The sequence below is a fragment of the Xenopus laevis genome, chromosome 6L (genome assembly GCF_017654675.1).
Source record: "Xenopus laevis strain J_2021 chromosome 6L, Xenopus_laevis_v10.1, whole genome shotgun sequence".
NCBI classification, from domain to species: domain Eukaryota; kingdom Metazoa; phylum Chordata; class Amphibia; order Anura; family Pipidae; genus Xenopus; species Xenopus laevis.
Genome location: NC_054381.1, coordinates 120,878,642 through 120,904,438, shown reverse-complemented (window position 1 = coordinate 120,904,438; position 25,797 = coordinate 120,878,642). Strand labels below are relative to the sequence as shown.

Sequence of the window (25,797 nt, the reverse complement as noted above, 5' to 3'; positions counted from 1 at the left end):
TGGAGCGTTTGGGAACCTGGATAGAGTGCTCACCTGGCCCCATCATGGTTTTTGTGCGTGTACTATTCCGAGCTTAATAAAATGTTTCTGTAGCTTTTCCTTCCTACCTTTAAACATTAAATAAACCTGATAGGCTTGTTTTGCCTCCAAAAACTATTAATTATATCTTAGTATCAAATGCAATGGACTGTTTTATCATTACAGAGAAAAAGGAAATTTTTTAATAAGTTGAATTATTTGATTAAAATGGAGTCTATGGGAAATGGGTTATCTGTAATTTAGGAGCTTTCTGAATAACAGGTTTCCAGATAATGGATCCCACACCTGTACTGTGAAGTGCTTTAATATGAAACATTCAATGTGTGTGGTCCAACATTCAATTATATATGGTTCTGGTAATGTCATTGGTTTTAATTGGTAATTAGTGATGTCACTTGTGCCACGTAATTCATTGAAACTTGGTTTAATAAAACAAAATGATGTACTCTCTGTTAAAATATAAAGTTAATAAGATTCATTCCAGTCTACTGGGGCAGATTTCTCAAGGTTTTCCCCTGAATTGGCCCTTCTCAGTTTGTCTGACAATACAAAAGTAATCCCTCTATTTTGTGGGTCCTGTCATTATTACATAATATAAATGCCAAAGCTTGAACATATTACTGAATATGTCTCAGGATTGAAAATGAGAATCTTCCATAGACCCTTGGGGGGGGTCACATATATTTTCTCTCTGTCAATACAACCAGTGGCTTAAGGTGCACAACAAATACTATTTGTTATCAAAAGGAATGTTTCCTCTATCTTTTTTTTGGCATACAATATGTACAGTTAGGCTCATAAATCTTTGGACAGAGACAATTTTTTGGGGGGGGGGGTGCTTTTATGTGGAAGATTTTGCTGTGAACAGACAACATGCGATCAAAGGAGCTCTCCATGCAGGTGGAGAAAATATTCTGAGAAATTGCTACAATATTAGGAGTGGCAAAAGCACTGGTGAGCTCAGCAATGCAAAAAGACCTGGACGTCCACGAAAGACAACAGTGGTGGATGATCACAGAATCATTTCCATGAAGAGAAACCCCTTCACAACAGCCAAACAAGTGAACATCACTCTCCAGGAGGTATCGATATCCAAGTCTACCATAAAGAGAAGACTGCATAATAAAAGTAAATACATAATTAAATACAGAGGGTGCACTGCAGGGTACAAGCCACTCATAAGCATCAAGAATAGAAAGGCTAGATTGGACTTTGCTAAAAAAAACATCTAAAAAAGCCAACAGTTCTGGAAAAACATTCTTTGGACAGATGAAACCAATATCAACCTCTACCAGAATGTTGGCAAGCAAAAATTATGGAGAAGGTGTGGAACAGCTCATGATCCAAAGCATACCACATCATCTGTAAAACATGGCGGAGGCAGTGTGATGGCTTGGGCGTGCATGGCTGCCAGTGCCACTGGGACACTAGTGTTTATCCATGTGACACAGGACAGAAGCAGCCAAATGAATTCTGGGGTGTTCAGAGACACTGTCTGCTCAAATCCAGCTAAATGCAGTCAGATTGATTGGGAGGTGTTTCATAATACCGATGGACAATGACCCAAAACATACAGCCAAATCAACCCAGGAGTTTATTAAAGCAAAAAAGTGGAATATTCTTGAATGGCCAAGTCAGTCACCTGATCTGAACCCAATTGAGCTGCATTTCACTTGTTGAAGACTAAACTTCGGAAAGTCCCACAAACAAACAGCAACTGAAAGCCGCTGCAGTAAAGGCCGGCAGAGCATTAAAAAGGAGGAAACCCAGATCTGGTGCCAGCAAAGGGTTTTCAACCAAATATTAGAAATGAACATTTTATTTGCAGTTTTTTAATTTCTCTAGTTACTTTTAAGCCCCTGAAATGAAATAATTGTGTTACAAAAAAGGCTTCAGTTCCTCAAATTTTTATGCAATCTTTTTGTTCAACCCACTGAATTAAAGCTGAAAGTCTGCAGTTCAACTGCATCTGAGTTGTTTCATTTAAAATTCATTGTGGTAATGTACAGAACCGAAATTAGAAAAAAAAATGTCTCTGTCCAAAGATTTATGGGCCAACTGTATCTTTTATAATTCATATACAAATCAACCAAATGTTTAAATGATATAGTTTCTACATTTAAATGTCAGAAGCTCCAAGTAAAAAGCTGTGGGGAAACATTTAGAATATCTTTTTTTATTTATTTGCTATTCATATTACAATTTTTTCTTTTATGTGCAAAAACAATGTTAAAGTTACACCAACACTGAAGTGCAAGTTGCTAATATAACAGAGCATATTGTTCTATTGACTTTTGAAGAGATAAGTGTTTGCATTGCTATGCCTTGCTAAACCTGAACAGTGTGATGCTGCTTATCAGGGTCGGACTGGGCCAGCTGGACACAGGGAAAAAAACCGGTGGGCCTGCAGTTCTTGTGGGCCCTCCGGACCACATCCGCACCCTGCGTCTCTTCCACCCTGCGCTTTCACATGTGCCTCTTCCTCTCTTTGCAGGTCGCAGCAAAAACTAAATGCATGCGCACTTTCACACATGCAGGGGGGGCCCTGAGGCAGAGCCCCAGTGGGCCCTGGCCCCCCAGTCCAACCTTGCTGCTTATCATCCCTTTGCAAGCAATGGAAGCAAATGGTCTAATTATTTTTTAAGGCTAGTGTCACAATATGTGTATCTCAACCTGCAGAGAAATGCAGAATCTGCTCTTCTGCTGCTGCTCTGCTGATCAATGTATCTGGACCTTGAAACATTCAAGATGCGATGGATTTCGGCATGAAATTCAAAATCTTGCAGAAATCTGCAGAGTCTGCCTGCATGCGAGCGGAGGTAATGTTTCTGGGTGCAGGCACATTGATCAGCTCATCATTTAGCTGCACGCAAGGTTAGGAAGCTGCAAGGCTCAGGAGAGCCCTGCTCTAACCACCTGCCTGTGGCACGGGCAGGTCCACAGATGCAGCTTGCACAGACTTTTGAGTGAGGTCCTAACCATGTGGGCCCTATGGGTGCAATTTTGTGCAATTGTTTCTGGGGCAATTGTAAATAAGCCTCTATGTCTTTCCAGAAAAGATTACAGGCCTCATTTATTAATGCCCTAGATACGACACAAGTGCAAGGGCACTAAGTACAGTTGCTTGCTGTTACTCAGCACTGGTGATTGTAAGGCAACTCTTCTTACTGCCTGCCAAAGGGCCTTCCCCAAACTGTAGCCACAAAGTAGGAAGCACCGAATTGTCAACAATATCATTATATGATGTAGTGGCACTTGTATTAGCAGTGGCGGCTGTAGCTTAAATAACAAATTACAATTATTAGAAAGGGGGTCCACATCCTTTTGGCCATATAGTGTATTTCTGATGGAAACTGGGAGATTTCCAGTCCATCGCTTTTGAGTTTAGTGTAAGAGTTCTTCATCAGAATCTTGCTTTCCCTTGTCCAGTAGAATCACCTTCTTTTCCAGGCGTAAAGATATCAGATCCTTCCTGGTAATGATCCCGACTGCCCGGTTCTGAAGATCAACAACCGTGAGATGGCGAAGCCCTAAAGTCCTAAACACACTGTACGCGCGCTGTAGCGAGAAATGGGCTTGCACGGAAACTGCTGACTTGTTAATATACGGTTCCTGCAACAACAAAAATTCTGGTTACTGTAATGTATAGTGCACAGTTTCAAATGAGGTTCAGAATGAATTGTTTTAAACAAGATCAAGACAAATTAATTAGTTAGGGATCACTGTGACGCAAATTGGATGAATTCCTTTATTCTATAATACTTGTCTCTTCCTTTTGTCCAAGACACCCCCCCCACTTACAATACTTGGAACATGTTACGTGGCTGTAAACAATAGGGCAGTTCAAAAGAGTTCATAGAATAGTGATGGAAAAATGACAACATTACAGGATGAGTTATGAGGAGACTTGACAAATCAGTTTCCTTTTCACTCTAATAGACCTGCCTTTGAAGCAATGAGATTGTCTATACAAATAGATTCAATGACATTACAAAGAATCGTCAAGTGAACTGTACAGATGATAATAAAAAGCTGATTGATCCAGGGTAAAGTCTGATTGCCTGCTTGTGATTTGGTAGGAATTTATTTTTTTGGCAGTTGGTTCAAAGATTTTTTTTCTTTCTTGCAGTCAGTAAAAATGTGGGTTTTGCAAAACTGTGATTAAAGGGCAATGCCACTCATGTTTTTCTGGCATAATGAGCAAGAGACAAATAAAATATTACTTTCACCTGCAATTGCATATTAACAGGAATAGAATTGATTATCCAAAATATTTGGAGCTTTCAGGAAACTGGTTAGGATATGGATTTTCTCTAATACTTCAGTTTCTAGCTGCACCTAAACAGATTCGCTAATACAGTATGGTGCTGTTATATGGAATGCTTGGGACCTGGGGATTTCCAGATTGGGGTATTTCTATAATTTGGATCTACAAACCAAATCTGATAAAAAATCATTTAAACATGAAATAAACCCAACAGGATTGTCCTGCCACCAATATAGATTTATGCAGCTTAGTTACCATCAAGTACAAGATTTTATTATTACACAGAAAAAGTTAAATATTTTTAAAAATCATGATTACTCTATGGGAGATGACCTTCTGGTAATTCTGGGCATTAAACATTCATTAAACCCAATAGGGTTGTTTTGCCTCTAATAATAACTAATTATATCTTAGTTGGGATCAAGTACAAGGTACTGTTTTACTATTACAGAGAAGATGGAAATCATTTTTTAAAAATTTGAATTATTTGCTTAAAATGCAGTCTATTGGAGATAACCTTTCTGCAATTCTGGGTTTTCTGGATAGCACGTTTTAGGATAACCCATTCCCAAACTTGCAAATATAATGTTGTATCAAGACTGCAGGACAACAACATACCACAGGGGTGGATTAATGAATAGGTTACTAGGAGCCCAGAATGAGCAGGGGCCTATCTAGTTTTTTTTAAAAAAAAATAATTGTATTTATCTGCTCTGTGCTGTGCCTGGGTCTGGTTGGGTGCCATGCAAGGTTGACAGATTAGGCAACCAGGAGGCAAAGCAGCAACTTGCAGGCTTGTGTGTGTCTGTATGGCGTGCGCCCCAAGCTCTCTAAGGTGAATCGGGTTCATTGCACACGGCAAACCCAAAGTGCCTTAGAGACCTCGGCGCACACACCATATACACACACACCTGCAAAATTCTTCAATGGCACCCTGTGGCAGTCCTGCACAATCTTTAGTGATAGAGAGGGGTTTCTATTCTGAATGACCAGCCAGGAAACAAGAAAAGAAGAGCAAGTTCTGCAACAGGCAAAATAGGAAAATATCGGGCTACACCAAAATGGAGGCAACTAAATATGCCAACAAAACTGATAGATAACAATGTACGATTTTTTTGCACCATGTCCCAAATGGAAACACTATGTTTTCATTAATATTATTGGAGCTGCTTGAACTGATTACAATTCCATTATGAACACGGAACATGTCTCTGGTTAGGGAGTGCAAATAAACAATTTATTGCAAATAAACAATGGGAGACATACCAAGCACTGCAGACTATTATAATAACAAAAATATTTACTTAATAAATATTACTTTTGGTTTCTTTAGAAAATAAATCCATTCTGCTTGTAAAGCCAGTGACATATGAGTTTTATACAACTGAATACATTCTGCTTACATAATACAGGCATGGGATCCATTATCTGGAAACCCATTATCAAGAATGCTCTGAATAACGGGAAGGCCATCTCCCATAGACTCCCTTTTATGCAAATAATTAAAATAATCAAATAATTAAAATTTTAAAAATAAAACAGTGAATTGTACTTGATTCAAACTAAAATATAATTAATCCTTATTGGAGGCAAAACATATTTGGTTTAATTCATGTTTAAATGATTTTTTAGTAGACTTAAGGCATGGAGATCCAAATTATGGAAAGATCAATAATCCAGAAAACCACAGGTCCAGGGCATTCTGGATAACAGGTCCCATACCTGTATAAATAATCTGCAAGTAGTAGTCTTGTTGCTAAATGATATGACATGTCAAGGCAAGAAGTGATTCCATTATCTGTATAGTTATTGAAGTCCACTTTGCTTCCTTGATCAGATCAGCTTTATCCTTCTAAACAATTAAAATTATCCCTAAAATGTGTTAAAAATGTAACAGTGTGTTTGGCTGAACATTTCATTGTAATGAATCATGTACCTTTGGAACATGCACATCGTTCACCTGTCTGTTAAACAGGTCTCTGAAAGCTTGGCCCCAAACATATGCATGAAATTTTAAAAAGGTAAAAAAATTGCAAAGCATTAAATATATACAAAAAAGTCCATTGTATCTCCTTTGTTTCTTGCACCCAGAAACATTGCTCCATTTTAACCCTGTCCCCTGAAATACAAGCAGATATTTTTCAAGGGTAAACTGGTGATTGTTCTGAAGTGGCCATTAACAGAGGAATCCCTACATGTGCCCTTCCTTTTAACTCCAGGGGACCATATCTGCCAAAATCAACATGGAATTTCTATATGTGTTAGTAACCCGGTATCATTGTGTCAATCTGGAAAGCATTTTAATAGGAAAAAAGACTCTTTTATGAGCTCTTTTGTTGTATTTTCTTGCTGGCTCGTTTTATCAACATCTGTTATGTTTATATAGCATGAATTAAAACTCAGGAATGCTGTTTGTACTTTGCTACTTTTGTTGAAAATGTAAAGTCTCAAGATTGGCAATGTTTATGTAAATCAGTGCGCCTGACACAGCCATCATAAACAAATGATTTAAATATAACAAACACATTGTTCACAGAAGAGATGTTTGTTTTTGGATTTGGCTCTGTCCTTACCAGATTGATGAAGAGTTGCTGATACTGAGGGTCTGCAGAGTATTTGTTCAGCAGCCGGATTATCTGAGCTTCATCAGGCACCCTCTCCACCGTCACCTGGAGGCACCAAGCACACAGTTCAGATTTTATGGGCAAAACAAGGCTCACTTATCAACTCAGGTGTGCTACTAACAAGTAAAAGTGTTCATTACTAAGGCTGGATGCACAAATTTAATTATCTGTAGATTAGGCTACATACTAGATCCTCCACAAGTGATTTGATAAAATGCCCCAAAATACCAATACCAAAAAAATCACAGAATTTCATCATCTGTGAACAACAATCAGTTGTCCAGAGCTTTAAGGTGGTGGCACACACTTCGGTTCGGGGAGATTAATGTCTTCCTGTAGGCTAGAATATGAATTGCCGGCGTGATGGCACTTGGGTCGCTTCGTTTTCCGGAGTCGGCCAAAGTTTTCTCGTTAGGTAACTTCGGGTGACTTAGGAGAAAGAAGCGATCCAAGTGCCACTCTGCCGGCGATTCAGATTCTAGCCTACAGGAAGGCATTTTGGGGAGATTAGTCACCCGAAGAAGAGATTTGTCACTGGGCAGCTAATCTTCCTGAATTGGAGCGTGTGCCACCACCCTTAAAGTCTTTTAGGCTAAAAGAAGAGGAGAATAGCCGCCCTCTTCTAGCTAGGCCACTAATCTCCAAATGCTTTCCAATCGGCAATAATGTGAACCACCAGTAGGAAAACATACAAGTCACTTCAGCTTTCCGAAGTCTCCTGAAGTTGTCTTGCGAAAGAAAGTTCAGGTGACTTTAGTAGTTTTTCAACTGGCGTTTTACTTTATTGCTGATTAGAAAGTATTCAGAGGGGGTTAGTCGCCTGGCTAGAGGAGGTTAATCGCAAGGTGACAATCAGGAAAATTCAGTACTCTCATGATAAGCCAAATCGGCGCAAGTGAGGCCTGGAAAAACCAAATCATGCTCCCCATGGACTCTGGAAACTCTTCCCAGCCTCCTCTCCCCCAATCACAACGACAGAGAAAGAAACACATAGCGAGTGGCCAGGGGACACACTGGTAGGGGAGGTCTGCATTTGGAGGGAGGCCTGCAAAATGTTTGGAGGAGAGATCTTAAGGTTCCAGCCGATGGGCATCAGACACCTCAACCAATGTTGAACAGAGGCGAAAAATCTTCTCGTTTGTCATTGCCCTAAAGGTTCAGTTTTGCAGGGAATCCTGTAAGTGGTGGTATTCAACTGAATATTAGATTCTGTACTTTTCTGTTACTATTGGACTGCAGGGAAAAAGTATTTTCATGGCTAAAACATATCTGTAAATTCACTCGGATACATTTTAAAAATGGAACTAAGTGGCTCTTTTGAATTTGGCTCCTGGTCACAATAATTTCAGTTGGGCTGATCTCGGGTTTGTTGGTGAAACCAATTACACCTTTACTGCTCTGAGACCATGTTATTAAGTAAGTTTCACTACACATGAGGGCAACTAATAAAGAATCACTGGTAAAATCAAGTTTTATCCAATGAGTGCTAAACTTATATATACAATTAATCAGTGTGTTGTAGATAAACAGTGACTCTCCCCAGTGATTCTAACAAGTTAAATAGAATATATACTATATATAAACTCAAAAATACAATGTGCCATTTACCAGGTTTGCTCTCCTTTATAACAGATCACATATTACTAATAAATATCAATTCCTAGGTTTATTTAAATATTCACAAGGTATCCTCTGGGTGAACAGTTAATAGTACTGATCAGACATTACTATGAGAGTGGATTATATAGAGGAGGGAATAGGATGGATAGGTGACCTATTGGATGTTTACTTTAAAGGGCAAGTCAACCCAAAAATAAAAATTTGCCTAATAAAAGAAAACAATTACAGTATTTGTAAAACAATGTTTATGGAAAGCAGCATTTGCATAACTCCTAGTTGTTACTTTTTAAACAATGTTGCAAAAGTCTTAGTTCCCCAGCAAAGACAGGTCTGTTAATCGGCTGGTTGTCTTACATTGTATCAACAGTCTGAGCCATCACGGGAAAGGGACAGACAAACACTGCTTTCAGTAGCAATATGTATACAAATAACTTAAAAACCATAGATACATTGTAATAAAGGTATATTGCAAAGTTACTTAGAATTATATTTTTTTTTTATTAGGCAAACTTATTTTGGGGTTGACTTGCCTTTTAAATACATTTAGCCCAATGGGTTCAATGAACACTGCATGTTAGACCTTTTTTAAAATGAGTTGTAACTCAGCAATTTGTTCAGAGCTCCCTACTTACCTTTAGGGTCATGCCACACTGGGCGTTTTGGGGAGATTTGGTTGCCTGGTGACTAATCGCCTTGTTTTTGCGGTGACGAATCTCCCCAAACGCCTTCCCTCACTCTGTGCCAGCTAAAATAAAAAACGCTAAAAATAATCACACGCGGAAAAACGAGGCTATTAGTCGCCAGGTGACCAAATCTCCCCAAAACGCCCAGTGTGGCCTGACCCTAAACCAAACAAATCTCTCCCTTATCTAAGCAGCAGCCTTTAAGCAGCTCAATATTAGGGCAGTGGCGCACGGCGAGATTTGTCACCGACAGTTTTTTAGATGCAGCTGTGGGCGATAAATCTCCCAAAAATTCCTATCCATCGCAGGGCGATTTAGCAATCAGCGATTTCTATTACCGGCAATGGAGAGGCATTTTCAGGAGATTCGTTTTCAGCAATTTTTTTTTCAGGCCCTCAAAATGTCTGGAGTTTGACCTGATTTACCAATATTTATTTAAATTGAATATGAATTAGGGCCTCATGGGGCCCCTATACTTTTTGGGCCACCCTGCTTCCTCTGTAGTTATGCCCCAGGCTATTTCTTAATAAAAACAATAGCTTAAAAAGCCATATTTATTCATTTGATGTCGAAAAGGGGTTATACTGTCCCTTTAATAGGCAAAACCTATGTTCGGCACAAGCCCTATACATTCAGATAATGTTGAAAGGGAGTGTATACTGTCCTTTTTTTATTTACATAATAATTCTAATTTAGAAAGTTGTGTAAATGTAACTGTTGTGTCAATGTGTAGGGCTCTTACACATGAGCGTTTTTACCTGCGCTCCCCTGCGTTCCGTTTTTCGGCGTTCAGCCTCAGGGGAGCGCAGGAATAGACGCATTTAATTATTTCAAATGGGGCTGTACTCACACAGGCGCATGTAGGCACCGAACGCAGGAAAAATGCAGCATGTTGCGTCTCAACCTGCGTTCGGCGCCTACATGCGCCTGTGTGAGGACAGCCCCATTTGAAATAATTAAATGCGTCTATTCCTGCGCTCCCCTGCGGCTGAACGCCGAAAAACGGAACGCAGGGGAGCGCAGGTAAAAACGCTCATGTGTAAGAGCCCTAAGGGTACACATATTTAAAATGAAATGACAAGATTTGTGATTACCTACCTCTTGGTATTTAAGAACAGATGAGCACTGATTGCTTTCATGGGTTTGAAATACTCCTCTGTTGGAAAGCAGCATATATAACTCCAGCCTGCATGAAAGATTTAACAGCAGAATAAAATGAGAATGTGTCTGGAACATAATCATACTCTCAGCCATTTCTACAATGAAAATAGAACTTGGAAAGCGACTTTATTCTTATTTCAATCAGTATGACTCTATTTACGACTCTTTTAACTGCTCTGTATTACACATGAAAAAATTAAAATACAGTATTACTTGCTCTGAGGCCGGAGTCCTACCTCTAGGGGAGAGAATGCTCTGCTTTCAGCACTAACAAACATTCAATTGCGTATGTGACCTTGTGAAGAAAGATTGTTCAAATTTCCCTGTTGTTTATATCAGTTTCAGAACAATGTTCAGGAAGAAAACAAAATAGGCTTTTCTTTCCAACCTTGTAGTTTTTGAAAAGAATCAGCTTGAGGGCAAAAGACAAAATAACTTATTTCACTATACCCAATACTTTTTTAGGGCACAACTATATTTAATTAACTTTATTTAAAATGTATTTCAGTTCACAAAATGCTTATGATTTTACTGTAAATAAGAAGTGATTAATCAGTGCATGTCGAGAATTTGATAATGGAGGGGAATGTGCCTTATATGTAGACAAGTGCAAGCTCTTTGCAGTTTGTGTTATTTGGCTGGAAATTGTATCTATTGGATTTTGCCTTAATCTTAATAAAACTTTTGTTAAGGATGCTCCCTGTTGGGCAGCAAGTGAACATATTTTCTGATTAAAATCTCAACATCATACATTCAACATTATTGATTTGCAAGCAGGATACACTGTTAGAAGTTTTGCAAGTCTCAGAAAACTGGAACAACACAAATTACAGGGCTACAGATGAATGTGCTGGAGATTTCAAGGTTACAAAAGTTTGCTCCTTGAGGGATCATACATACAAAGCATATGCAGCTCTAATGAAGGGTACAGTGGCCTAAGGGAGTCATACTTAACACCTGCTATAGCGCCTTGCATCCACCACGCTCCTGAGCTTGCTTTGACATGACACAACAGGTAGGGTCTTTCTAGGGGACGTCTACATGCCACCCACCTCCCTTTCCTTCTGTATGCAGATTTATGACTGTATTCTAGATGTGCTTAAAATTTCAGGGTACAAGTAGCAAATTACATCAGGGCAAAATAGTTCCTTTTTTGCTCTTTGCACTTTAGGTCTTCCCCATATTATTTATTTTTAATGGGGGTCAGCAGCACAAGATGGAAACATATTAGGAACGTTCTAGCAAACTCGCAGGATTTATACCATTTAAACCAGGGGTTCCCAACCTTTTTTGGAACGGGGACCGGTTCGGGGGTGGAGTAGGTTGGGGTCGGTGGGGGGCGGCTATGGCCGGGGGCGGCAGTAAGTTTGGACGCGCCGGTGTCAAATTTTGTCGAGCCCAGTGTACAAGATCGAGGCCAACCGAGTTGGGTTGGGGACCCCTGGTTTAAACAATGTTTTCACTTATCTCTTACTTTGATACCAAACTTCCTTATTAAGCCTTTTTCAGTATTCTTGCCTTTAGAAAAATACAACACATATACTGTATAGAGTAGATGTGAGTTGTAACTCAGGACCTTCTAAGGTAACAGCTTGGCTACAGGTTGGACAGTCTTGTAGAAGATTAGCCTTGTTACAGCCCACACTAAACCACAACCATTTATAACCCAATTTCTCTTGCAACTTGCTAGGCTGTTGGCATGTCTGTTTTATTCAAATAATCCCCATTTTTAAAAACGATTTCCTTTTTCTCTGTAGTAATAAAACAGTACCTTGTACTTCATCTTAACTAAGATATAATGTATCTTTACTGGAAGCAAAACCCGCCTATTGGGTTTATTTAATGTTTACATGATTTTCTAGAAGACTTAAGCTATGAAGATCCACATTACAGAAAGATCCATTATCCAGAAAACCCCAGGTCCTAAGCATTGTGGATAACAGATGCCATACCTGAACAAAACAATTATCACCTGAATCATATCCTAGCTCTCATTAGTGATTTTATACACCAAGTCAAGACGCAAGGAAGAAACAATTGCCTTCTATTTATTATAAAAGAACTATACAAGCAATGACTTGGGCTTTGAATTATTTGAAAAGCAGCAGCATGCATTTCCCTTCATGTTTCTGCTCGTTGCTTCAAATGAATTGTACAGCTCTAAGCAATTTCCATTGAGAATTATGGAAAGTGTTTCTGGAAACAAAAGATCATTCTGGCTTCTCCATAAAGCAAATACAAACAGAAAAGGGAAATGGAATATTTATGGCAAAAATGTAAGAATGTGGCACTGTAACACAATAGGAAGGATATGTTTAACTTTGGGGAGAAATCAAGGAATGCCTGTGTTTTGCATAGTAATGACAATGTTCCATGGAGGTGTTAACACATCATCAGAATTTTGCTTGTCACTTCATCATCTCTAATATGGCACATAAAATATGTCTAGCACATCATTGTGGCAGAGTCAAGTGCAAGGTCAGTGATTAGCATTAGCTTCCCATTGGCCACATTAACTTCCTCTGTTTGGGTTTAACAAGGATGAAAGCCCTTAAGTCATGGATCGCATTACTAGGCTGCCTTGGCTATAAGCTGACGACTTGCACAACTGATGAAAAATGCACATAATTGCATAATTACTATTACTGTGCCCATCTATCATACTGTGTGGTAATTAGGCTGCAAATAGATCATGTCTGGGACATTAATTAGAGGGAGTGATTAGTTCTACTTTATAAAGTATAGCAAAAGAATAGAATTACACCTAAACACAAAATGCTTCCTGAGATCCCAACAAATTATAAATGTGACACAGTCGTAACAGTCAACAACCAATGGCTATTTGCGACAACTAAACAACCTGGAGCTAATAAACTGTATTGTGTGTCTTCTATTACATAAATAAAAAATTAAGAAAAATCATAAGACCAAAAGGTTGTGGTAGACATGGAGTATTTTTTCAATAAAAATGGTTAGGATGAATGAATACAGACAGAGCTATGGTAAATAACTGATAAAACTCTTTTAGAGCTGCTATACGTCATGAGAAGACATGGAATGAAAAGAAGACACAAATGAAAACAATGAGTGAATTATTTATTTGTTTACTTATATGCCAAGAATAATCAAAATCACTGGCTGGGCACCCACAGTCAGCCAAAATGCTAATCCTCTGCCCTGGGCCAGTAAGCCTCTTATATAGTTACATAGTTAAGTTGAGTTGAAAAAAGACCAAAGTCCATCAAGTTTAACCCCTCTAAATGCAATCCAGCTTCCACACAGACACTCACACCGGCCCCTCCATACACTCATGAACTATATACACATATATATATATATATATATATACATATATACTAATTGTAGATTTTAGTATCACAATAGCCTATGATATTATGCTTGTCCAAGAAAACATCCAAGCCACTGTTAGACATCAATAGAATCAGCCACCACAACTTCATCTGGTAGGGCATTTCCCAACCTCACTGAAGAACCACCTAGAGTACCTTGTATAAGAAATGTACCTAGCTGTGGTACAGTATATAGCTGGAGAGAGTCATGCCACCAACAGTTTTCATTTCAACTAGTGCCAGTGCTGGCATATGCACAGTACAGGACTTCTATCTCAAACCCAAGGACTAATGACTAGATAGGACATGAAAATGATGACTTCCCCACTCCAACCAAGAATCCTGGACTGGTATGCCTATTCACACTGCACCTACCCTGAGTACTTGGTTTTGGACAGTAACTTACCAGGTGGGCAACACATTGGAACACCACCACCCATCTCCTATCCCTTCCCCCCTGTTATTTCACCTTTTAATATCAAAGTTTATTGTTCTGTACCTTAATTTAACAGCAAGCATATATTTTGGCAGCAATATTATTTGATTTTACTGCAATTCCAAGATCTGGGGTTTAAGATTAACTAATAACCAAAGACACACACCCTAGTTCAGCCCTGATTATTGTTCAGATTCTGATTTACTATGGCTTCCCTGGGTTGAATTAGAGAACACATTGGGTCCGAGTAAAAACATTAGGGGAAATAATTTGAACCTTTCTAGCAGAGCACCCTCTCCTCAACTCCTTCCCCCCTGCTTCATTCCTTGATATTGTATCAAAGAATGGAATTATCTATTTTGTGAACAAAGGACGAGTTGATAGTGATAAATAACTGGAAATGGAAAAGTAGGACAGGATGATACATACATACAAAATGTATACATTGATACATTGATACAATTTAAGTTAATTGTATTATGCTGGTCATTGTATCTTTCTACCATGCTGTATTTTGAAAAACAAGGATACATAAATGATATAGAAATGCTATTCTGATCTACCATGACCAATTTTTTTAATTTGCCAGCTTGGGCCATCTGAAATCCCCCCCAAAACATGTTGAAAAAGTTTTAAAAAATATTTTTTGCACATCAATTTAAAATGCTCTTTAAGTAAAGTCCCTAATACAATTCCGACAGTATGGGGCCCAAACTTCAATCCTCATAGTTTGTCTAAACAGGGTTTTTTAATGAAGAAAAACTTTGGCACCTAAAAAATTGCTGAGCTTTTTTTGGCACAAAACCCCACGTGATTAGTAAACTCACCCAAGGTTTCCTTTATGATTGCCCAATGAAAGCTCAATCAATCCTAAATGGGCCCACCTGAGATCCAAATAGCTCTGTTAAATTAAAGTTTTCTATAAGCAAATTGTTTGCTTGTTCCAGTTTTATCTTCACTATTGATCCTAGGATCTTGGCTGTTGTAGGGAGTCAGGAGTTATATTTCATTAAAAGAGTCTGTGCATGAATTAACTGCAAGGAAATAATTTGCTGCTAGCAGACCTGTACTGAATTAAGTAAATGTGATTGCCATCCTTCATTTATATACGTGCCAAAATACACACTAGTAATTACCTCTTTAATAAATGTATAACATTCGAGTAGTTTTATGTAATTTACTGAAATGCACCTGTTTAGTACTTAGCCGTAACCTTTCAGCGGGGCCCTCCACTCCCAGCTCTCAGAATGTAGAATATCTTTGGTGGGGGTAGTGATGTTGCTGAAGAGAACATATAGCCATACAGTTAACTGGTACAATTTTTTTTTCTGGACCACCAGAGTAGAACTACCTTTTATTGCAAACAAATATAGGTCTGATCCATGTCTTTTATTAAACTGAAGTCAACTTTAAATGCACTCATTCTTGGCCCATTCATGACTATTAGTTTTCCAGGAAATTATCCTAAGCGGGTGCATACTTTTTAATCAAGGTCTTATTACATTTTGTTAACCGCTACCTTGCAGTTTTATATTACAAAATCTATATGGAATTTAAAAAAAAAAAAACAGCATCTGGCTTGTGAATCTAAATTCAATGGCAACACTTTCAAATTTAACTTAACAAAATACATTAAAATGCTGTGCCATAACACCATAAATAGTAGCAAAATGTTATGCAGTGCTTATGACAAAATATACATTGTACTATAGATAGATAGGTATATAGCATATTCAAGCAAGCATTTGAAAGCACAACAGTCAATAAAGAAGTGTTCAAAGATTGTTGTGTATGAACACATTTCTATATGTAAATATATAGTAGATATACAAAATGTAAATACATTTGCAAATATCATGCTTCTGGTAAAGTTGCTATTCCGAATCAGTCCAAGCTCATGGATAATCTACAAAGGCAGATCCGAATGTAATAAGTACAATGCCTTCTTCTCAAGCGAGGCAAAGTGAAATGATGTATCAGGTTTTTCCAACATCCTACATTTTTATATATCATCTTGCACAGGCAGTGGCTTAACTAAGGGTGGGTGCATGCAGGGCCGTATATATATATATATATATATATATATATATATATATATATATATATATATATATATATATAGATAGATAGATATATATATATAGATAGATATAGATATATATATATGCCCCCGAGGGTTTTGGGGGCGGCCCTCGGGGTGCCTATTTTTTTTTGTTTTTTTTCTATAGGACAGAGCTGAACGGTAGGGGGGTCCCAGGGACACTTTGGAAGTGATGTCATGCGCATGACGCGCTGATGTCACTTCCACTGAACGTGCCGCATGATCCCACTGCGTATAACACGTGCCATCAGTGTGCCAACGCATGCCATCAGCGAGCACGATGTAGGGGCATGTTTAGGTCCAATGCCTAGGGCGGCATTGGACCTAAATACAGCTTTGGGTGCAGGGGTGCAATTGCACCCAGGCCATGGCCCCCAATCCCTTGGGGCCCGCAGCAGACGCAATGTTGTCTGATCGCATGCGAAACTGCATAGATATTTTCACGCCTGCATCCATGAAGGAGAGGGCACCATGGGTAGTTACACCACTGTGTAAGTGCCCAAGTGTCACTCAGCATGGTACAGTTGTGTTTCAAACAATACAAATATGTTTTCAGCCCACAGAGCAAACATTATTCATGATGTTCCTGATCTCAAGATGATGCAAACCACACACACTGCTGTATTTCCTATACCTCTAACATAACTGAGACATTCTGCAACATAGATTTTCCTCATTCTTGTACAATAAAGCTTGGTTTGAAACTTGTTTTTTAAAGAGGGATAAAATCCACTCATCAGTAATAAATATGCATGTGTTTTATATTATTAGCAATGGCTATTCATTCTCTAGAAGAGCAAAGCACTAACTGTGATGCCTAAGAAATGTTATCCTTAAAATTATTATGACTCGAAATGCCATATTTTATATTTTGAACTTATTGAACTAGTCTAAAGATTCAGCAGGAGTAATGATCCAGTTTTTCAAAATTGTCATAGGAGTTTCCCATCTTGGATTTTATTAGGAGTGTCTGTGACACTCACATGCTCAGTGGGCTCTGACCAGATGTTGAGAAGCTAAGCTTAGGGGTCGTCGTAAATGATCAAGTAGAAAATTAAGAATTGTTAAATTCTGATGCTAATTGTGCTGGTTTCTGAGCTGCCAGGTACAAATAATTATTTACTATTCAGTCTTATATTGTGACATTTCTATTCTATGTGTACTGTATATTGTGAGTTGGTCCCTAAGCTCAGTAAGTGACAGCAGCACTGAGGATGTGCAGTGAATCACCAGAAAAGAAGATGGGGAGCTACTGGGGCATCTTTGGAGACACAGATCATCACAAAAGCCCAAAACATAATGTACAACATTTTTGCCCTACTTCATTGGTTAAGCTTTAGTTCTCCTTTAATTAAATTCTATCTATTAATTCTATCTATTTTAACTAGGAATGCAGAGCATTGCTCTGAAATGAAAATTGAAATTGATATCAACACAAGAATAGTGTTAGTGCAGGACTACAACAATATGTCTCTCTCTCTCCTATATTTAGACCACCCAAAGCTCCCCCACAAAGATGTTCCTTATTACTTCGGCTGGGGGGAGGAGGGGGGGTCTTTGTAGGGTAGGGGTTTTTTAACGTTAGGGTTGAATTCTCCTTTAATGAAACTCATAGATTCTGCTCAGCAGGGCCAAAGATAAGAAATGAATCAACTGAATGCATCAATTTAGAACAGTTACAGAAGAGTCGGTGATCCCCTTCTCGGAGCTGCTTCATTAAAAAATGAAACATAACTCTTCAATATTAGAAACTATTTGAAACCAAATAAACTGAAAAGAGTGTTGGAAGGTGTAAGGGCAGCTATGCATTAGACACCGGTTAAGCCAATGCAGAGGATGGTATCAGTGTCCAACCCTATCTTGTAAATACTTTTATATTTCTTATGTATCAGCTAATAAACACAGGAAGACCCTGATTCCTCCTTTATCGAAGGCCCTGAAAATGGTTATCCCTAAATGTATTTTAGTTCCCACCATGTATGTGACATGCCCTGATAAGTAACCATGAGATTAAATAGGGAGTTGTTTAGAGGGGAAATTTCAAAAGCTATGCTATAGTAGATTTCTCTCTGTAGAGACGACCTATTTAAGGGTACTGTACTGCAGCCTCCTTACATTGGAGTGTCTCTGAGCAGAGCAAGTTGGGGTACAATTTCTGGCCTGGCTGCAGATGCCTAGTTTAACTGAAGCATCAAACATTGCAGCAGAGTGGAACTTAATATCCCAGACATACCAGGAATGTTGTTTGCCTATGTGACCAGAGGAAACATCACTTTAATAAACTGTCATAAAACACGATATATACACAGCGCTTGATATCAATTGTTTTTAGATCAAAATATGTTGCTGTGTAATACAGCTTCAAGACCTCAACTTTGTCATATTTTCTAAACGGAAAAGCCTTCAATTTACTTTGTGTTGTGTGACATCCCTCTTTACTGCAATGAAAGCATGTGTTATTTAAACAATGTGGTTTGCATTTCGAGTTCCCATGGATCATCATGAAAATGTTTGCTTCAGCCGCTGTGTCATTATTGTGCCTGGGAACAGCTGCTGAGCATCATGTATGGTTGTGCAAAACAAGTAGTGTGTGCTTTTACTTTCTCTAAGACTTACTCATATACATCGTACATCAAGTCTTCAATTTGCTCACTTTACGCTGTCAGCAAAATACTGATGAAATGGAAATGAAAACATATTTATATTTTCACTGAATTAAAAGTAAACATGTGTAACAGCACTTATGTATAATATAAAAAGTCCCCAATAATGTAGACAAAATACACAGCAATGCACTGTGTAGTGTCAATATAGCAGCCTTACATTCCAAACAACGCCAATATCTCCACCCATCACATCTCCTTGGAGGCAGTAAGGTCACAACTTTATTAACAATCCCTAATTATTACAGTAATAGTAGGTAAAATCTATATAGTTCAACACTGAATACTTGCCCGCAGGAAAACACCAAAAGGGCGCAACTTGCACTACGCAAACTTTTTCTCTACCCAGTGTCAGACTGGGGCCATAACCTCAATAGAGCTCCCTATCCCTCCCACTCTACCCCGTACCTCCTGAACTACCGTGTAGCTCTGTCTCACTTGTGGTCCCACCAAAATGAGGAGGCCCTCAGATCCTGGCCAGGCAGTGGTTCTGGGCCTCATGAGAGACACAGCCCACCGGGTTTTCTCATGGTGTCCCAGTGGCCCGGTCTGACCCTGTCTCTACCTCACCTTTGACCTATTGCCCTTACCTAATCGGCATGTCATTAAAGGGGAACTATCGCAAAAATGTTAATTTAATATAAGCTTCATCATACTGAAGTAAGAAACTTTCTAAATACAATCAATTAAATATTCTGCATCGTTTCTGAAATAATCAAGTTTATATTCACTATTCCTCTCTTAGCATCTTTCTCTTCATTCTCTCTTCATGCAGCAGTTGGGTGTCAGATGAATGATCCAATATATCTTATAGGGGGGCTCTCTTTCCTAGCAGATATATTAGAGCTCACTCAAATTACTCAAGTAACAACAAAATCTAACAAAAAGCCCTAATACATCTATAGGCAAATGGAGCCCCCCTATAAGATACAGTGGTGTGAAAAACTATTTGCCCCCTTCCTGATTTCTTATTCTTTTGCATGTTTGTCACACAAAATGTTTCTGATCATCAAACACATTTAAATATTAGTCAAAGATAACACAAGTAAACACAAAATGCAGTTTTTAAATGAGGGTTTTTATTATTTAGGGAGAAAAGAAATCCAAACCTGTGTGAAAAAGTAATTGCCCCCTGAACCTAATAACTGGTTGGGCCACCCTTAGCAGCAATAACTGCAATCAAGCATTTGCGATAACTTGCAACGAGTCTTTTACAGCGCTCTGGAGGAATTTTGGCCCACTCATCTTTGCAGAATTGTTGTAATTCAGCTTTATTTGAGGGTTTTCTAGCATGAACCGCCTTTTTAAGGTCATGCCACAACATCTCAATAGGATTCAGGTCAGGACTTTGACTAGGCCACTCCAAAGTCTTCATTTTGTTTTTCTTCAGCCATTCAGAGGTGGATTTGCTGGTATGTTTTGGGTCATTGTCCTGCTGCAGCACCCAAGATCGCTTCAGCTTGAGTTGACGAACAGATGGCCGGACATTCTCCTTCAGGATTTTTTGGTAGACAGTAGAATTCATGGTTCCATCTATCACAGCAAGTCTTCCAGGTCCTGAAGCAGCAAAACAACCCCAGACCATCATACTACCACCACCATATTTTACTGTTGGTATGATGTTCTTTTTCTGAAATGCTGTGTTACTTTTACGCCAGATGTAACGGGACGCACACCTTCCAAAAAGTTCAACTTTTGTCTCGTCGGTCCACAAGGTATTTTCCCAAAAGTCTTGGCAATCATTGAGATGTTTTTTAGCAAAATTGAGACGACCCTTAATGTTCTTTTTGCTTAAAAGTGGTTTGCGCCTTGGAAATCTGCCATGCAGGCCGTTTTTGCCCAGTTTCTTTCTTATGGTGGAGTCGTGAACACTGACCTTAATTGAGGCAAGTGAGGCCTGCAGTTCTTTAGATGTTGTCCTGGGGTCTTTTGTGGCCTCTCGGATGAGTTGTCTCTGCGCTCTTGGGGTAATTTTGGTCGGCCGGCTACTCCTGGGAAGGTTCACCACTGTTCCATGTTTTTGCCATTTGTGGATAATGGCTCTCACTGTGGTTCGCTGGAGTCCCAAAGCTTTAGAAATGGCTTTATAACCTTTGAAATTGAACTCAGGTGTGATAAACCACAGTTAAGTTATTTTTTAACAAGGGGGGCAATTACTTTTTCACACAGGCCCATGTAGATTTGGAGTTTTTTTTCTCCCTTAATAACGTAAACCTTCATTTAAAAACTGCATTTTGTGTTCAATTATGTTATCTTTGACTAATAGTTAACGGTTTTTGATGAGCAGAAACATTTAAGTGTGACAAACATGCAAAAGAATAAGAAATCAGGAAGGGGTCAAATAGTTTTTCACACCACTGTATATTGGATCATTCATCTGACACCAAACTGCTGAATGAAGACAGAATGTAGAGAAAGAGATGCTGAGAGAGTGATAATAAAGATAAACTTGATTATTTCTGAAACAGCACCGACTTTTTAATTGATTTTATTTAGAAAGTTTCTTATTTCAGTATGCTGAAGCTAATATTAAATTCTCATTTTTTGTCTCTGCAACTTTTTGTAGCAAAATATATTAGCGTCTATGGTTGACTTTTTTGTTGCGGTGAATTTATTCTTACTCCAATTGGGGTTTTAATTCTCAAGTTTTTTCTCATTCCAAATGCATTAAAGTCAATGGACGTTTTGTCTCAAGTTTTACCTCACTCCAAATGCATTGAAATGAATGGGCATTTTTTCTTGTGTTTTTTCCCAGCGAGTTTTTCATACAATTAAACGGTTAATTTCATTTTATGTAAAAAGGTAAATGATTCACCATTTTGATCAGATATTGTAAAATGGCAACAATTCATAGGGACAATAGATATCAAAAGAACAGTGCATTTATTTATTTTTTTCAGGCAAAAAAAGTCATATATGCAATTCTAAACTACTATTCATTGATAATATATAATAAAACATATACAAAAAGACATAAAGTGACATGAAAGCAAATGCAAATCATATTTAGAGGGTCGATGAGAGTAAGACCGCATGAAATATTACAATTCTAAATGGTTACTCCATATCTTACTTTGCATGTCCAAACATGAATGCAAGGAATGCTACATCATATTTCATGAGTGTTACAGTGGCTTACCCTTAAATCCAGGGAATTCTGTCACTTTCCACTCTGCAATCTGCACATTGCAGAGTATGCGCAACTGGCCAGAAGGTTGTATTGTTTTTATTATTATAAAAACTATTTTTTTTATTATTATATTATTTTACCATCATTTGCAGTATCTACTTTTAACTTTATTTTTATTAAAGTTTTCCAACATGAATAGCATAGATGTATATTGTCCTGTATACAATGACCCATAATATAAATACAACAAAATAACAAAACAAAAAGGGAAAAAAATTCAATATGTACTTTTAATAACATAAAGACATTTTTATGACACAACTCAGCTATCTTATCTTATTACAGGTATGGGACCCGTTATCTGGAAACCCGTTATCCAGAAAGCTCAGAATTAAGGAAAGGCCGCCTCCCATAGACTCAATTTTATCCAAATTATCCATGTTTTTAAAAAATGATTTCCTTTTTCTCTCTAATAATAAAACAGGTCTTTGTACTTGATACAAACTAAGATATAATAAATCCTTATTGGAAGCAAAGCCAGCCTATTGCGATTATTTAATGATTAAATGACTTTTTAGTAGCCTTAAGGTATGAAGATCCAAATTACAGAAAGATCCATTATCCGGAAAACTCCAGGTCTCAAGCATTCTGGATAACAAATCCCACATCTGTACAATTTATTATTTACTAAAAAAGTAACAAATGAGCTTGGAGGGGCAAAATAAACAGGACTAGGGTTATCGTTTTGTCCATTGTCATGCATCCATTATTGCATGAATACAATAGAGAACCACAAGACAATGCTTTCAGTGAAGACAATACAGTCAGCAGGAGAAAAAAGGTATTGTGTGCCGAACAAATATCCCTGAAAGGATATTACACATTAACCCATGTAAGGGAAGAGGAGCTGATGGATATTTTTATCATTTGTGGATGAATTTGTAATGTAATGTAGAGAACTTATTAACAGGTAAATATGTATTTGGAATCTGCACGCCACCATGTTTTTCTGCTTTGCACCCTATCCCTGCCATTTGCACCCACTGGCACAGATCCTTGAGTTCCAGAATGTAGCAAAAGGACTTGCGCTTTCCTGATGACTACTGTGCTGCCTGCAAGTGCTGTATTCATGAGCAAGGTTGGACTGGGAAAAAACCCAGTGGGTCCCAGCTCAGACCTATCCATTGCCGCTGTCCCCAACCTCCCGCCTTGGCCCCAATTGCGGCAGTGTGAAGGGAAAGGTACGCACGGGGGGGGGGTTGCGGCTGGGGGTCGGAGTGGGTTTTGCGGCTGGGGCATAGGAGGGCCCTGAGACAATAGCCCTGAATAGCCAGAAGCCCCGCTAGTCCAATGCTGCTCATAGCCAGATGGCCCCATCGCCCCTCTCTGGGTGCATAGATGCATGCACATGCACTGGTAGATGCTCCTCAAGTCCCAATACTTGGCACACAGGAGTTTTAAACAATCTTCTACCCACCCAATCCCCAGTGCTCCAGAAAAAAATGCAGATGCAGCTGGTGGCCTCTAAAATTGTGCTGGCATAAACCTAGGCCTGTATAGCCTTCCCACAAATCTGGGATTGCTGGGGAGGCACATAAAGTAGGTGTTACCTACCTGTCCTCTAACGTTTTATAATATTTAGAATTAATCCAGCACAAAGTGCAGCAATACCCCAGGTGCCAATACTGGGTTAATGGGCACCAAGGGGCACAATACTGCTTCTCTTTTTGCTCTAGCACTTATCCCTGGGGCATTGATAAATGGCCCCTAAAATGTTCTAGCTAGTTTTTGTGTCAGAAAACAAGTAGTAAATTGCAGGAAAGACAAGTAATAAGGTCAAGAAATGTTTCCAAGTCTTAGTAAATCAGCTGTGAACATGTTCTCTCAGGGCATTTCTGCAATTTCCTGGTGTCAGTGGTGCTATAAAGCTGCCCTGCAGCCAAAATGGACTTCACATGTCTTCACATGTGAAGAGGAAAGAATAATCTGCTACACTGCAGTAAATCTGTGCCTCAATAAACACAGAATGTTTAGATTTCGTTCAGGGCCAGTAAAAAAAGTACTTCCACGTTTAAAATAATAGTTCTTTTTGTAATTATTTTAAAGGCCATTGTAATTTCATTCCAACATCCTTCTGAATTTAAACTCATTCGGGAGCATTGTTTAATCACTCTAATTTAAATAAGCATTTTAATCAACATTTTTCTATTACTCGATTACACTAATTTAATTGTACTGATTGAATGGACTCATTTATGGCAAACCTTGGTTAAACACAATATAGATAAGAATATATTAAATGCACGTAGCATAAAATAATACAATGCTAAAAAAGAACTTGCGGAACAATGAAGAAATAAAAAAAAAAAAAAAGCAATATCATTTTAACTGCCCGTTATCTCTGTAATTATTCCTTTCTTCTCTGGAGTTCAAGGAGCAAGAGAATGTATTGCCAAGAGAGAGGAGTCATCATAAAGTGGATTTTTTTCTAATTTTATGCAGGCAATATGCTAGTCTTAAAAATTATTCTTAGGAATGTAGAGAACAAACTGCCATGTCTCAAATAATTCTAGCCATTTAATTGATAAAATTCACATTAGCAGAAATTTACAAATTAGCAGAGTATTTGCAAATTATAAGGTTTTTAATGCCTAAACCCTCCTTTACTTTGTGTCCTACATGCTAGTAAATGGAGACCAAGGCAAGCAAGGGGAATGGCAGAAAACCTTAGGGCTCTGATATCCCAGCACCATTATTTATCCTGGCTTCTTGTGGAAATTCTGTTTTTTGTAAAGAACGTTATAAATAATAAATAGTGAAGAAATGCATGGCTTGTTAGTTTTATAGAACAGCTCTTCACTGCATATTTGCTTTCATACAGTACAGATAAATGATAGGCGCCATCAATATGTTTCCCTTGTGGTCATAAAAAAATTATATTGTTCCATTTGTCATCTGCTACAACAGAAACCGAGCTCATGTTTTTCAAGCTAAGATAACTGAAAGCGGCCAGTCCGTTAACACAATGCACTGGGGGAATGTACTAAAAGGCACAAAGTTTGCCCATGTATAGAATTCCATAGCAACCAATAAGGGGCATATTTATCAAAGGTTGAATTTCGAAGTTATGTCAATTTTTTTTTTTAACTCTAAGGGCAGAGACGCACGTCAGATTCGGGGAGATTAGACGCCCGACGACAAATCTCCTCTTCTTCAGGGCGACTAATCTCCTCAAACTGCCTTCCCCTGTCTTCTCGCTGGCTTGAATGAAAATCGCCGGCGGGATGGCACTCAGAGTGCTTCGTTTTCCGAAGTCGCCCGAAATTTCCTCGTGCGGGTGACTTCCGGGTGACTTCGGAAAACAAAGTGCTCCAAGTGCCATCTTGCCGGCGATTTTCATTGTAGCCGGTGGGAAGGCAGGGGAGGGCAGTTCGGGGAGATTAGTTGCTCCGAAGAAGAGGAGATTTGTCACCGGATGACTAACTCCCCCCGAATCTGACCATGAGTCTCTGCCCTAATAAATTTATAAATATATAAATATACTCACAACTTGAATGGGATATTATTCATGAAAAAACTCAAACGTCTAATATTCGATCGAATACGTACGACACGGAAATTTTAATCTACTTGTCCTCCAAAAAAAAAAGCTTGAATGTCTGGAAGGCAATTAACATATTCAAATGGTTCAATGGACCTCTGCCATTGACTTGTAAATAAACT

At 38.5% G+C, this 25,797-nt stretch overlaps 1 protein-coding gene across 2 annotated transcripts in view; it reads right to left on the bottom strand.

Moving 5' to 3' along the window:
- Positions 1-2,195: 2,195 nt before the first annotated feature.
- Positions 2,196-25,797, bottom strand: part of LOC108719242 (chloride channel protein C) — a 71,620-nt gene continuing 48,018 nt past the window's right edge. For both annotated transcript variants that reach the window (XM_041566420.1, XM_041566419.1), the window contains 3 exons: positions 10,332-10,419; positions 6,880-6,975; positions 2,196-3,651 (listed from right to left, as the gene is read on the bottom strand). In XM_041566420.1, coding sequence (XP_041422354.1) covers positions 3,424-3,651; positions 6,880-6,975; positions 10,332-10,419 — 412 coding nt within the window. In that variant the 3' untranslated portion in view covers positions 2,196-3,423. The remainder of the gene's footprint in view (positions 3,652-6,879; positions 6,976-10,331; positions 10,420-25,797) is intronic.